General features: G+C 43.7%; 1 protein-coding gene across 3 annotated transcripts in view; it reads left to right on the forward strand.

Moving 5' to 3' along the window:
• mllt10 (MLLT10 histone lysine methyltransferase DOT1L cofactor) overlaps positions 1 to 14,424 on the forward strand; it is a gene marked incomplete at its 3' end in the record, with an annotated part of 66,661 nt that overhangs the window by 38,219 nt on the left and 14,018 nt on the right. For all 3 annotated transcript variants that reach the window (XM_029696480.1, XM_029696501.1, XM_029696492.1), the window contains 3 exon segments: positions 76 to 171; positions 356 to 683; positions 1,871 to 2,548. In XM_029696480.1, the coding sequence (XP_029552340.1) occupies positions 76 to 171; positions 356 to 683; positions 1,871 to 2,548 (1,102 nt within the window).

The following is a 14,424-nucleotide window of genomic DNA, read 5'->3' on the forward strand; positions in this document are numbered from 1 at the left end:
CAGACACTCATCTGTCTAATCCTCTGCTTTCTTGTCCTTCCGTAACGCTCATCCATTCCTTCTTTCTCTCCTCAGAAACACAAAGAGAGGGAGAGACACAAACCCAAACACAAGAAGACTCTAGAGCTCTCCCCTTCCCTCGCTTCAACTCTCATGCTTGCCTCAGACAAGGTGAGCTCACTCCTCCTCTCCTCCCTCTCTCTTTCTTTCTCTGTCTCTCCGTCTCACTCTGTGGGTTTAATGTCAAATGAACATTGACTAGCTCTGTTAGGCATTATGCAGGACTGACCTCTCATACTCCCCTTCCTCCTCTCGTCTCTTCTCCTCTTCTGTCCTCTCCTCATCCCTCTCTCAGAGTTACAACAGCAGCAGCAGCAGTGGTGGGGGAGTCTCCTCTATGCCCGCTTCCTCTCAAAAGCGATTGGATGACAGCGCTGCCCGTTTCACCACCGCCAACTTCCAGGAAGTGCCAGTGCACTCCGGGGGTTTAAAGGACAGCCCCCCCACAGGGTCAGAAGGCAAACCGGGGTCGGAAGTCAAACCGGGCAAGAAGAGCATTAGCCAAGGGATTGGTGTTCAGCGCGGACGCAAGTCCCTCACACCTGGGAAGCCCCTCCCCTCTGCTGTGGTCACTACGGCAACCTCCTCCACTGCCGCCTCCTCCACTGGAACCTTTCATCAAGGTGAGATTGATGCACTGTTTACGTCCGCATGTTTGTGGCGTGCCTGTGTCTGACAGTTGTTGTATGTTGTCCAGAGTGCCAGAGTTAGTTAGCGTATGGCCAAGATAAGTCTCCCTGGCTAGACCCTGGCTGCTGTAATCTGTGTGCTTCGCCACGCACACACACTAAAGCGCTCAGACGCCATGAGTGTCCCTTGAACTCGGCCCCCTGTGGCAGCGCGCGTGTGTGTGTGTGTGTGTGTGTGTGTGTGTGTGTGTGTGTGTGTGTGTGTGTGTCAGCCTCGAGGGGTCAAGTCTGGAGGTCTGACGTGTTGTAAGTGGCATCTAGTGGGGAAACAGTGTCACAGTTCAGGAGACTGAGGGAAGAAAGCAAAAAATAACTATCTTATCTCAGTGTGTGTGTAACCACCTTTCCAACCACAGTTATGTATCAACAAAATAACTACAGCTGTGATGGATACAGGAATTTTCGGTGTCATTTTATAAATCCCGACAGATAATTTGTTTGTTCAACATGGTGGGGTCTTCTTGTGGGGGTAAAATAAATGTGAGAATTGACGGTGGAACCGCCTTTATGCACAAATATTGATATAATAACCATCATATGGAAGTAAACTTGGAGTCATACGACGATATAGTGTGTGGTCCTCCTCCTACGACTCAGGAAAGCATGCAGTTTATTAGGCTACAGATGAAATAAATGATGAACTTCACAGGGTGGTGAAAGTGCACGGTGTCGATGGTGCTCCTTTCTGATAAATATTGAGGGTCTTATTCTGGTAACATGATGATCCATGCCTGACTGCTGTTTGATCTGTAAATAGTCATCTTGTACACTAGCCTACCCTCACTGGATCTGCAAACTGTTGTTAATTAGATCGCACGTGCCAGAGTAGTAGGCACATTTGCTATTTAAATGAACAGTTTTTGTGACAAAACTATCGATAGAGTTGAAAATGCGATGCAAACACATTGAACTTTTCTATGTTTATTCGGAACATGAAAACTTAAGCGAAAAATAACTGTCATCACGCATTGATTCTGTTTGGAAATACCAACGGTGGGAAAATGTGCATATTTTCTTTATGCATATTTTAGAATATTCGCATGTAAATCTGTCGCCAATTGGCTGGAAACCTAGCTTGTGTGTGTTTAGTCTCCAAACAGCTTCTCCTCCCTCTCTCCCAGCTCTCCTGCTGTCCAATAAGACGTCTTCCACCTTGACTCCTCCCACATCTGACTTCCTGGGCTTCTCTGATCCGTCGCTACGCTCCGGAGGTGGGGACTCCTTTTCTTCGCCCTCGTTTAGCCGTTGCCTAGTGAAGCCCAGTGAGGTCACGGCCTCGGAGGGCATGGCTTCGCTCAGCACCTTCGGATCAATGATGTCACTTCCTGGTGGCGTAGCTGGTGGTAAACTGTACGAGAACTCTCACAGCGAGCCGACGGGGAACGTTGCTTCCACAGCCGGCTACAAACGCCCCTCATCATCCTCCTCTTCCTCTGCTGGCTCCTCCTCTGGGCCAAGTATGGGGGAAGGAGGAGAAGAAGGGGTGAAGAAGAAGAGAGGAAACTGGAGGAACCGATACGGACCCTGCTTCAGTGTTCCGGACGGCAAGGCTACAGATGGACCTGAGCACCACACAGCACCGCTACCTCTCCCCTCCTCTTCTCTCTGCTCCACCTCATCCGCCTCGCCGTCCCCCTCCTCTACCAGCGCTCTGCCAGGCCGGTCCGGTGGAGGAGAGAGAGTAGGAGAGAGAGGTCTGCTGGGTGTTGGTGTTAGTGTTGGGATCCAGAAGTCTCCTTCCCTACTGAGGAACGGCAGTCTGCCATGTCACGGAGTCACCTCTACTCCCTCTGGCACCGGTAGGACACACACACACTTACCTTACTGTCTTTCATTACTAATTCTATCAGTGTTTAGTGTCAGCAGCTGCGTAATGTTGTGGTGAAGACTGATGACTGTGGGCTAAGTAGAGAGCTGCCTAAAGCAGCTGAGGAAAGGATGAGAAGAAATCACTGGAGAGTATTGAGCTTCAGCGCTGGAGAGAAGGTGGGGTTAAAGGGGAGGGAGGGAACAGAAAAGCACATGAGAGGATAGATGGAGAGGAGAGGAGAGGGGAAGGGAGGAGGGTTGAACAGGCTATTAGTAGCTCTTGTATTAGACTCTGTTGGAGAGGAGGGTTAGTGCTATGAACCCTGCTGGACTACACTACTCGTGTGTGTGTGTGTGTGTGTGTGTGTGTGTGAGAGAGAAACAAACCAGCACACACACACACTGAAGTGCGTTTCATCTTGTGTTCTGTTGCTTGGCAACTGAGTCAATGCTTTGGAGTTCCCTTTTGCTGCAAGAAATGTCTCTTAGCATCCTTCTCTCTTCTCTATCCCTCATAATCACCATATTTGTTCCCCTTATTCTCTCTCTCGCCTTCTTTATTCTCTCTATTTCTACCATGTCCTCTTTCATTCCTCTTTACAGCTTATCTCTTTCTCTCTTTCTGTCTCCTGTTTTATAGGCTCTCTCCTGTTCTGTAGGCAGTATGTTATGGTAAAAATCGTAGTATAATGCTTGTATGGATTTCAACCCCAAAACATGTTCATGCCATCGTCACCAATCAACTTCATTACAGTTAGAAACCACTTTGACTACCACCACTGATTTCTGTATGCAAGCTATGCCACCAGCTTATATGAACGGGAGTTGGCGTTTAGCAGTCACTTCTAAACTTGAAAAGGAACAACTTCTAAATGTTATGCAGGAAAATCGGCAAGTATATCCAAGTCAGACTTTAGTAACCACGTTGTGGGCCTGTTACAATACATCAATCATGACAGATTTGATAATTGTTGAATGTGCGCCAATCCGGCGTCGTCCTTACCCCCACGGTCTGCGTTTCATTGTCCTCTACCGGATCTATAGGTGATTCTCTGTTCTATAGGCTCTCTCCATGTTTCTTCTCCCTTCCTCCCCCTCACCTGTAGCTAAATGTGTGAGAGTGTTTGTGTCAGAGTTTTTGGCGCCACACTAGTGACCGGGAAGATTTAAATTTATCGGACATTTGAGAAGTTTACTGGTCAACCATATGCATTGTTTGCGTAACCCATTAGGCCGTCCAGTGTCCACCAACGCAGCCAAGGCCATCAATAAACGAGGGATATTGGCCAAATGAGCCACGTTTACGTGTCCTTAAAACTAATTACAAAAACACTTCCTTGTTTCGATTTGTAGAATATGCAAAAATGTATAGCCTATTTTATTGGTTTTTACTTTCCTAAAACAATAGTTGTCCACTTCACGGTTCAGCTGCTATGAAATGTGAGCACTAAATGCATCAGGGCGTTGCATGCTTAGGCCTATTGGCTTAGGCATCCACTGTATTATATTAATATTAAAAAAAATATATATATATATATAGAGGAATAGAAGTTTAGGCCTAGCCCCAGAGAGAGAGCGAGAGAGATGGAGATATGCCGGTGGCATGCTATGACACCGACATGCATTTCTTTATACTTGTCACATAGGCTACTGTCTCTGCTATAGAGATATAGGTGTACAGGAGGCAAATTCATTCATTTTCAATTAGAATATTTTTTATAAAGATAAGCATTATATTGTTATAGGACTGGTAGGCCTAAAAACATTCTTCCTCATCTCAAGTTCAACTGTCGAAGTCAGTTGGAGCACATGTGCCCACTGCCTTCATATCATAGGCCTGCAGTATAATAGGCTAATAGCCACATCACACCAAACCTTCACAAAAGTTTTTAAACTTTATTAGGGTAATATCAAAAGCACGCTACTTGACCAAAAGTATGTGGACACCTGCTCGTTGAACATCTCATTCCAAAATCATGGGCATTCATATGGAGTTGCTCCCCCTTTCCTGCTATAACAGCCTCCACTCTTCTGGGAAGGCTTTCCACTAGATGTTGACACATTGCTGCGGGGACTTGCTTCCATTCAGCCACAAGAGTATTAGTGAAGTCGGCCACTGATGTTGGGCGATTACGCCTGGCTTGCAGTAGGCGTTCCAATTCATCCCAAAGGTGTTCGATGAGGTTGAGGTCAGGGCTCTATGCAGGCCAGTCAAGTTCTTCCACACCAATCTCAACAAACCATTTCTGTATGGACCTCTCTTTGTGCATGGGGGCATTGTCATGCTGAAACAGGAAAGAGCCTTCCCCAATATGTTGCCACAAAGTTGTAAGCACAGAATCGTCTAGAATGTCATTGTATGCTGTAGCATAAAGATTTCCCTTCACTGGAACTAAGGGGCACTAGCCTGAACTAGAGGCCGACCGATTATGATTTTTCAATGCCGATACCCCCCAAAAAAAAAAGCCGATACCGATTAATCTGCCGATTTTGTTTTAAAAATGTCTTTATTTGTAATAATGTCAATTACAACAATACTGAACGAACACTTTTATTTTAACATAATATAATACATGAATAAAATCAATTTAGCCTCAAATAAATAATGAAACATGTTCAATTTGGTTTAAATAATGCAAAAACAAAGTGTTGGAGAAGAAAGTAAAAGTGCATTATGTGCCATGTAAAAAAAGCTAACGTTAAAGTTCCTTGCTCAGAACATGAGAACATATGAAAGCTGGTGGTTCCTTTTAACATGAGTCTTCAATATTCCCAGGTAAGAAGTTTTAGGTTGTAGTTATTCTAGGAATTATAGGACTATTTCTCTCTATACCATTTGTATTTCATATACCTTTGAATATTGGATGTTCTAATAGGCACTTTAGTATTGCCAGTGTAACAGTATAGCTTCCGTCTCTCTCCTCGCCCCTACCTGGGCTCGAACCAGGAACACATCGAAAACAGCCACCCTCGAAGCATCGTTATCCATTGCTCCGCAAATTCCTCGGCCCTTGCAGAGCAAGGGGAACAACTACTTCAAGGTCTCAGCGAGTGCCGTCACCGATTGAAACACTATTAGCGCGCACCCCGCTTTTCACATCGGTTACACCAGCCTAATCTCGGGAGTTAAACAGCTCAATGCTTGAAGCACAACGAAGAGCTGCTGGCAAACGCACGAAAGTGCTGTTTGAAAGAATGCTTACGAGCCTGCTGCTGCCTACCACCGCTCAGTCAGACTGCTCTATCAAATATCAAATCATAGACTTAATTATAACATAACACACAGAAATACGAGCCTAAGGTCATTAATATGGTCAAATCTAACTATAATTTTGAAAACCAAATGTTTATTCTTTCAGTGAAATACGGAACCGTTCTGTATATTATCTAACGAGTGGCATCCCTAAGTGTAAATATTGCTGTTACATTGTACAACCTTCAATGTTATGTCATAATTATGTACGATTCTGGCAAATTAATTACGGTCTTTGTTAGGAATAAATGGTCTTCACACAGTTCTCAATGAGCCAGGCGGCCCAAACTGCTGCATATACCCTGACTGCTTGCACGGAACGCAAGAGAAGTGACACAATTTCCCTAGTTAAAAGAAAGTCATGTTAGCAGGCAATATTAACTAAATATGCATGTTTAAAAATATATACTTGTGTATTGATTTTAAAGAAAGGCATTGATGTTTATGGTTAGGTACACATTGTTGCAGCGACAGTGCTTTTTTCGCGAATGCGCTTGTTAAATCATCACCCGTTTGGAGAAATAGGATTGTGATTCGATGAGAAATTAACAGGCACCCGCATCGATTATATTCAACGCAGGACACGCTAGATAAACTAGTAATATCATCAACCATGTGTAGTTAACTAGTGATTATGTAAAGGTTGATTGTTTTTTATAAGGTAAGTTTAATGCTAGCTAGCAACTTACATTGGCTTCTTGCTGCACTCGCATAACAGGTAGTCAGCCTGCCATGCAGGCTCCTCGTGGAGTGCAATGTAAGGCAGGTGGTTAGAGCATTGGACTAGTAACCGGAAGGTTGCAAGATCGAATCCCCGATCTGACAAGGTAAAAATCTGTCGTTCTGCCCCCGAACTAGGCAGTTAACCCACCGTTCCTAGGCCGTCATTGAAAATAAGAATGTGTTCTTAACCTCTCTGGGGTATGTGGGACGCGTCCCACCGCGGGACACTATTCAACAGCCAGTGAAATAGCAGGGCGGCAAATTCAAAACAACAAAAATCTCATAATTCAAATTTCTCAAACATACAACTATTATATCCCATTTTAAAGATACACTTCTCGTTAATCCAACCACATTGTCCGATTTCAAAAAGGCTTTACGGCAAAAGCAAATTTTGCAATAATCTGAGTACAGCGCTCAGATATCAAAACAAGCCATACAGATACCCGCCATTTTGGAGTCAACAGAAATGACAAAAATTACATTATAAATATTCACTTACCTTTGATGATCTTCATCGGAATGCACTCCCAGGAATCCCAGTTCCAGAATAAATGTTTTTTTTTTTTTCGATAAAGTTCATCTTTATGTCCAAATACCTCCATTTTGTTTGCGCGTTTAGTCCACTACTCCAAATGTAAGGCACGCGCTTACTAAGTCCAGACGAAAAGTCAAAAAAGTTATACTACAGTTTGTAGAAACATGTCAAACGATGTATAGAATCAATCTTTAGGATGTTTTTTATCATAAATCTTCCATAATATTCCAACCGGATGATTCCTTTGTCTTCAAAAAAGAAAAGGAACACAGCTAACTCTCACGTAAGTGCGCGCCACTGAGCTCATGTCATTTTCTCTGTCAGCTACTTCCAGGACCTCTTATTCTCTCCCCATTCACAGTAGAAGCATGAAACTACGTTCTAAAGACTGTTGACATCTAGTGGAAGCCTTAGGAAGTGCAAAATGAACCCTAAGTCACTGTATACTGTATAGGCAATCACTTGAAAAACTACAAACCTCAGATTTCCACACTTCCTGGTTGGATTTTTCTCAGGCTTTTGCCTGCCATATGAGTTCTGTTATACTCACAGACATCAATCAAACAGTTTTAGAAACTTCAGAGTGTTTTCTATCCAAATCTACTAATAATATGCATATCCTACCTTCTGAGCCTGAGTAGCAGGCAGTTTACTACGGGCACGCCTTTCATCCGGACGTCAAAATACTGCCCCCTACCCTAGAGAAGTTAATCGGCCATTCCGATTTAATCGGTCGACCTCTAGCCTGAACCATGAAAAACAATCCCAGACCATTATTCCTCCTCCACCAAATATTACAGTTGGCACTATGCATTCAGGCAGGTAGCCTTCTCCTGGAATCTGCCAAACCCAGATTCGTCTGTCAGACTGCCCGATAGTGAAGTGTGATTTATCACTCCAGAGAACGCGTTTCCACTGATCCAGAGTCCAATAGTGGTGAGCTTTACACCACTCCAGCCGACGCTTGGCATTGCGCATGGTGATATTAGGATTGTGTGTAGCTCGCCTGCTTTGTAAACACATTTCATGACGATCCCGACGAACAGTTATTGTGCTGACGTTGCTTCCAGAGGCAGTTTGGAACTTGGTAGTGAGTGTTGCAACCGAGGACAGACGATTTTTATCCGCTACACGCTTCAGCACTTGGCGGTCCTGTTCTGTGAGCTTTTGTGGCTTACCTCTTTGTGACTGAGCTGTTGTTGCTCCAAGAAGTTTCCACTTCACAATAACAGCACTTAGTTGACCAGGGCAGCTCTAGCAAGGCAGAAATTTGACGAACTGACTTGTTGGGATGTCACTGAGCTTTTCAGTAAGGTCATTCTACTGCCAATGTTTGTCTATGGAGATTACATGGCTGTTTGCTCGATTTTATACACCTGTCAGCAACGTGTGTGGCTTAAATAGTGAATTGGAAAAGTATTCAGACCCCTTCCCCTTTTCCACATTTTGTTACTTTACAGCCTTATTCTAAAATGGATTAAATAAACATTTTTCCCTGATCAATCTGCACACAATACCCCATAATAACAAAGCGAAAACAGGTTTTTAGAAGTGTTTGAAAATGTACTAAAAATAAAACAGAAATACCTTATTTTACATTAGTATTCGGACCCTTTGAAATTGAGCTCAGGTACATCCTGTTTCCGTTAATCATCCTTGATGTTTCTACAACTTGATTGGAGTCCATCTGTGGTAAATTCAATTGATTGGACATGATTTGGAAAGGCACACACCTGTCTATATAAGGCCCCACAATTGACGGTGCATGTCAGAGCAAAAACCAAGCCATGAGCTCGAATGAAATTGTCCGTTGAGCTCTGAGACAGGATTGTGTTGAGGCACAGATCTGGGGGAGGGTACCAAAACATTTTTGCAGCATTGAAGGTCCCCAAGAACACAGTGGTCTCCATCATTCTTAAATGGAAGAAGTTTGGAACAACCAAGACTCTTCCTAGAGCTGGCCGCATGGCCAAACTGAGCAATCGGGGTAGAAGGGCCTTGGTCGGGGGGTGACCAAGAACCTGATGGTCACTCTGACAGAGGTCCAGAGTTCCTCTGTATAGATGGGAGAACTTTCCAGAAGGACAACCATCTCTGCAGCACTACACAAAGCAGGCATTTATGGTAGAGTGGCCAGAGGGAAGCTACTCCTCAGTAAAAGGTACATGACAGCCTGCTTGGAGTTTGCCAAAAGGCACCTAAAGGACTCTCGGATCATGAGAAACAAGATTCTCTGGTCTGATGAAACCAATATTGAACTCTTTGGCCTGAATGCCAAGCGTCACGTCTGGAGGAAACCTGACACCATCCCTGCGGTGAAGCATGGTGGTGGCAGCATCATGATATGGGGATGTTTTTCAGCGGCAGAGATTGGGAGACTAGTCAGGATTGAGGCAAAGATGAACAGAGAGATCCTTGATGAAAACCTGCTCTGACCTCCGACCGGGGCGAAGGTTCACCTTCCAACAGGACAACGACCCTAAGCACACAGCCAAGACATCACAGGAGTGGTGGCTTCGAGACAAGTCTCTGAATGTCCTTTTTTTAAAATATATATATATATTTTTTTTTTTTTAAGAACAAATTCTTATTTACAATGACGGCCTACTGAAGAACAGTGGGTTGTTCAGGGGCAGAACGACAGATTTTTACCTTGTCAGCTCGGGGATTCGATCCAGCAACCTTTCGGTTACTGGCCCAATGCTCTAACCACTAGGCTACCTGCCGTCCTTGAGTGGCCCAGCCTGAGCCCGGAATTACATTCTTGAACCCGATCTAACATTCCTCGAGAGACCTGAAAATAGCTGTGCAGCGATGCTCCCCATCCAACTTGACAGAGCTTGAGAGGATCCGCAGAGAAGAATGGGAGGAACTCCCCAAATACAGGTGTGCCAAGCTTGTAACAACATACCAAAGAAGACTCGGGGCTGTAATCGCTGCCAAAGGTGCTTCAACAAACTACTGAGTAAAGTTATGAATACTTATGTAAATGTGACTATTTCAGTTTATTTTATTTATAAATTAGCCAAAATGTCTAAACCTGTTTTTTCTTGTCACTATGATGTATTGTGTGTAGATTGATGAGGGGGGAAAAAACTATTTCGTAAATTTTAGAGTAAGGCTGTAACATAACAAAATGTGGATGAAGTCAAGGGGTCTGAATACTTTCTGAATGCACTGTGTAGTGTAAGTCAAGATATTGTTTATAGGGAAAATACAAGCAGCATGTTTCATTGCGGCAAACACAACATTACAGTTGTAACTACATTTGGCAAGAGAAGGCGGCTCAAGAGAATGAACAAAACACTTGTGAACTGGTTTAAGCCTTCTCAAAAGTTTTGGACAGGCTATATTGCAGCAATTACCAAGAAAGGATAGTGCCTACCATACCCAACAAATGACCGCAATAGACTAATGATATTTATTTTACAATGGCCTATTTATTTTACAACGGCCTACTTATAACCCATCTTAAACTAAATACGGAGCACACAATTAAAAAGACAGATCAAGCTTAATATAGCCAACAAAAGTCTCAACGGAATGAAACAACTCATTTTTCATATTTAAAGAATTGGTTTGGATTAATAAATAGGCCTACAATAATAATGATATACAATAATAATTCTAAAACAAATGATAATGAATACAAATAAATCAATTCAAAAATGTCATCCTATCTGAATAGCGAGTTGTGCACAATACCCTGCATTTGGCCGTGTAAACATTCTTTTCACAATATTACAACTTTTCCATACAGAGGACATTCCCCTTGTAGCAGGGCTCCAGACTAACATTTTGCCCAGTTGGTACTGGTGCTACAGTTTTTCATTTGCTGGCACCAGCCCATGATTTGGTCGTACCAATTTGTTACCGCGGCATCACGCAATATAAAAAATGAGTAGGCTTATGTTATAAAGTAAATTCACAGTGCTTTATTAAAATGTGTACTAGTCTACTATGATGGTATTGAAGAAATAATTTGTTTCATCTTATGATGTTGTGATTCAAAGTATTTTAATGTGCAACCTAAGCCAGTGATTGTAATGCATTTTGAGTAGACTATACTATTGTTATATTTTACTGTTAAAATAGGGCTTTAGATATAATTAGTTTTAAACGTAAAAAAAAAATACAATTTCAATAGAGGTAAATTTGCATCCATCTTTTTGTGAAATAATATCATGGGCTACTTTATTTGGGGATAATTCATCGCCTAAATAAGTGGAAACTAACTCTAAAGATAATACCCATTGATTGATAGTAGCCATGTATTAATATAACAGTACATTTTAATGTCCAAAAATAACGTTGCAGTTGTAGCCTACCGCCCAATGAGGCCTATGCACTCAGCATTTTGCGCGCTCCCTATATCAAAGCTTATAAGAAATCCCGCTACGCCCTCCGGCGAACCATCAAACAGGCAAAGCGTCAATACAGGACCAAGATCAAATCCTACACACCAGCTCTGACACTCGTTGGATATGGCAGGGCTTGCAGACAATCACGGATTGCAAAGGGAAACCCATTCGCAAGGTTTTCAATGACACAAGCCTAACAGATGAGGTAAATACCTTCTATGCTTGCTTGGAGGCTAGCAAGGCTCAACCATGTATGAGGGCACCAGCTGTTCCAGACGACTGTGTGATCACGCTCTGCGTAGCAGATGTGAGTAACGCCTTTAAACAGGTTAACATTCACAAGGCGGATTCACAAGGCGGATTACCAGGACGCATACTCTGAGTATGTGCTGACCAGTCTTCACTGACATTTTCAAACTCTCCCTGATCCAGTCTGTAATACCCATATGTTTCAAGCAGACCACCATAGTCCCTGTGGTCAAGAACGCCAAGGTAACCTGGCTAAATGAATATCGCCCTGTAGCACTCACATCTGTAGAGATGAAAGGCTTTGAAAGGCTGGTCATGGCTCACATCAACACCATCGTCCCAAACATCCAGGACCCACTCCAATTGACATACCGCCCCAACAGATCCACAGATGACACAATCTCTATTGCACTCCATACTGCCCTTTCCCACCTGGACAATAGGAACACCTACGTGAGAATGCTGTTCATTGACTACAGTTCAGCGTTCAACACCATAGTGCCCTCCAAGCTCATCACTAAGCTAAGGACCCTGGGATTAAACATCTTTCCTCTGCAACTGTATCCTGGATCTCCTGATGGGCCGCTTCCAGGTGGTGAGGGAAGGCAACAACGCGTCTATCACGCAAACCCTCAACACGGGGGACCCTCAGGGGTGCGTTCTTAGTCCCCTCCTGTACTCCCTGTTTACCCACGACTGCGTGGCCTCACACGACTCAACACCATCAAGTTTGCAGATGACGTAATGGCCTACAGGGAGGTCAGAGACTGCCAGGACAACAACCTCTCCCTCAGTGTCAGCAAGACAAAGGAGCTTATTGAGGACTAAAGGAAACTACGGGCCGATCGCGCCCTCCTCCACATCAGCGGGGCAGTAGTGGAGCAGGTCGAGAGCTTTAAGTTCATTGGTGTCACCATCACTAAGGTATGGTCATGGTCCACACACACCAACACAGTCGTGAAGAGGGCACGACAATGCCTCTTCCCCCTCAGGAGGCTGAAAAGATTTGGCATGGACCCTCAGAACCTCAAAGTTTTACAGTTGCACCACTGAGAGCATCTTGACTGGCTGCATCACCACTTGTTATGGCAACTGCTTGGCATCCGACCGCAAGGCGCTACAGAGGGTTGTGCCTACGGCCCAGTACATCACTGGGGCCGAGCTCCCTGACATCCAGGACCTCTAAACCAGGCGGTGTCAGAGAAGGGCCCTAAAAATTGTCAAAGATTCCAGTCACCCAAGTCCTAGACTGTTCTCTCTGCTACTGCATGGCAAGCGGTATGCACCAAGTCTGGAACCAACAGGACCTTGAACCGTTTCTACCCCCAAGCCATAAAACTGCTACATAGTTAGTCCGGGTAGCTATTGGTTAACTATTTAACGATCTGCATTTGACCCTTTTTGCACTAACTCTTTTGACTCATTACATACGCTGCTATTACTGTTTATTATCTATCCTGTCGCCTAGTCACTTTATCCCTACCTATATGTACATATCTAGCTCAATTACCTCGTACCCCTGCACATCAACTCGGTACTGGTACTCTGTGTATATAGCCATGTTATCGTTATTCATTGTATTTATTCCTTGTTATTATTTCTCTTTTTTCTCTGCGTTGTTGGGAAGAGCCCACAAGTAAGTATTTCACTGTTAGTCTACACCTGTTTACGAAGCATGTGACAAATCACATTTTATTTGATTAGTTGCTATTGAGCTCATATTTGAGAGTTGAGAAATTAAAAGTATACCTACAGAAACTGAGAACATCCTCTCTCCATCTGTGACAACAGGATAGCTGTGTGTTCCCAGCAGTTGTATAAAAAAATTGTATACAATCAGAACACTTCTTCCTCCTGGGAAAGGAGAGAGTGGCTCACTCGATACAGCAGCAGGCCCCAGCAAGACAGGAACAGTCAGGAAGACACTTTCATTACAGGAATCATGAGGGTGATGTACTTGGCTGTGTGACCAAATCAGGATTTTAGTCTCCTAAAAATTAGGACGTTTTGAGTGAGGTGAATGTGCAGCCCGCACCGATGCAACCAATACATTTTAAAAAATTGCACAGCCAGGTCACATGGTCTCAATGTGGCTTAAAGGTCAGAGTCTGGAACCCTGCCTTGAAGGATTCTCACTATAGGCATACTCTCTTTGTTTTAATTCAATGATTGTGTGTGTGAACGTGAGTGTTTGATGAATGAAGGTGAAATGGGGGTTAGATTTGGGCTGAGTTAATGTTTGATAGTACGGAGGGTGTGTGTGGGTGGAGGTTAATCAGTGCTGTTTAATGTCATCGGGAGGGCAGCTAGGGTTAAAGTGGTCTTCATGTTTTGCAGTACAGGCAGGACTCCAGCCGTCTGATCTGATGTTGGCTGCGGATCAGTGTAGTAGTATTCTCCCTTGCTTAACCCTCTCTAAACCTGCATACATCTCTCCTGGAGAGACCTGATGGCTAGAGACAACCACACACACCAAGGTTTCCATTAGCTGGCACAAAATGTTTAAGCCGTTAAGTAGAACTGCGGCGGCCAAAATGACCAGAAGAAAAATTTTTGAAATACCAGTCGATGCTAATACATTTCACCATCATGCTTATCGGTCTATAGGTTAATATGTATAATTTTGTGGAATTAAATTAGCCTTTGTATTTTCGTTAATCATGCATTTTATTTTTCCAACACAACTATCACACGCACAGCATACAGAGCCTATTTTGAGCTGGATTTCTCCTGCAGCTTCTC

Source organism: Salmo trutta, chromosome 2 (assembly GCF_901001165.1).
Source record: "Salmo trutta chromosome 2, fSalTru1.1, whole genome shotgun sequence".
Taxonomy (NCBI): domain Eukaryota; kingdom Metazoa; phylum Chordata; class Actinopteri; order Salmoniformes; family Salmonidae; genus Salmo; species Salmo trutta.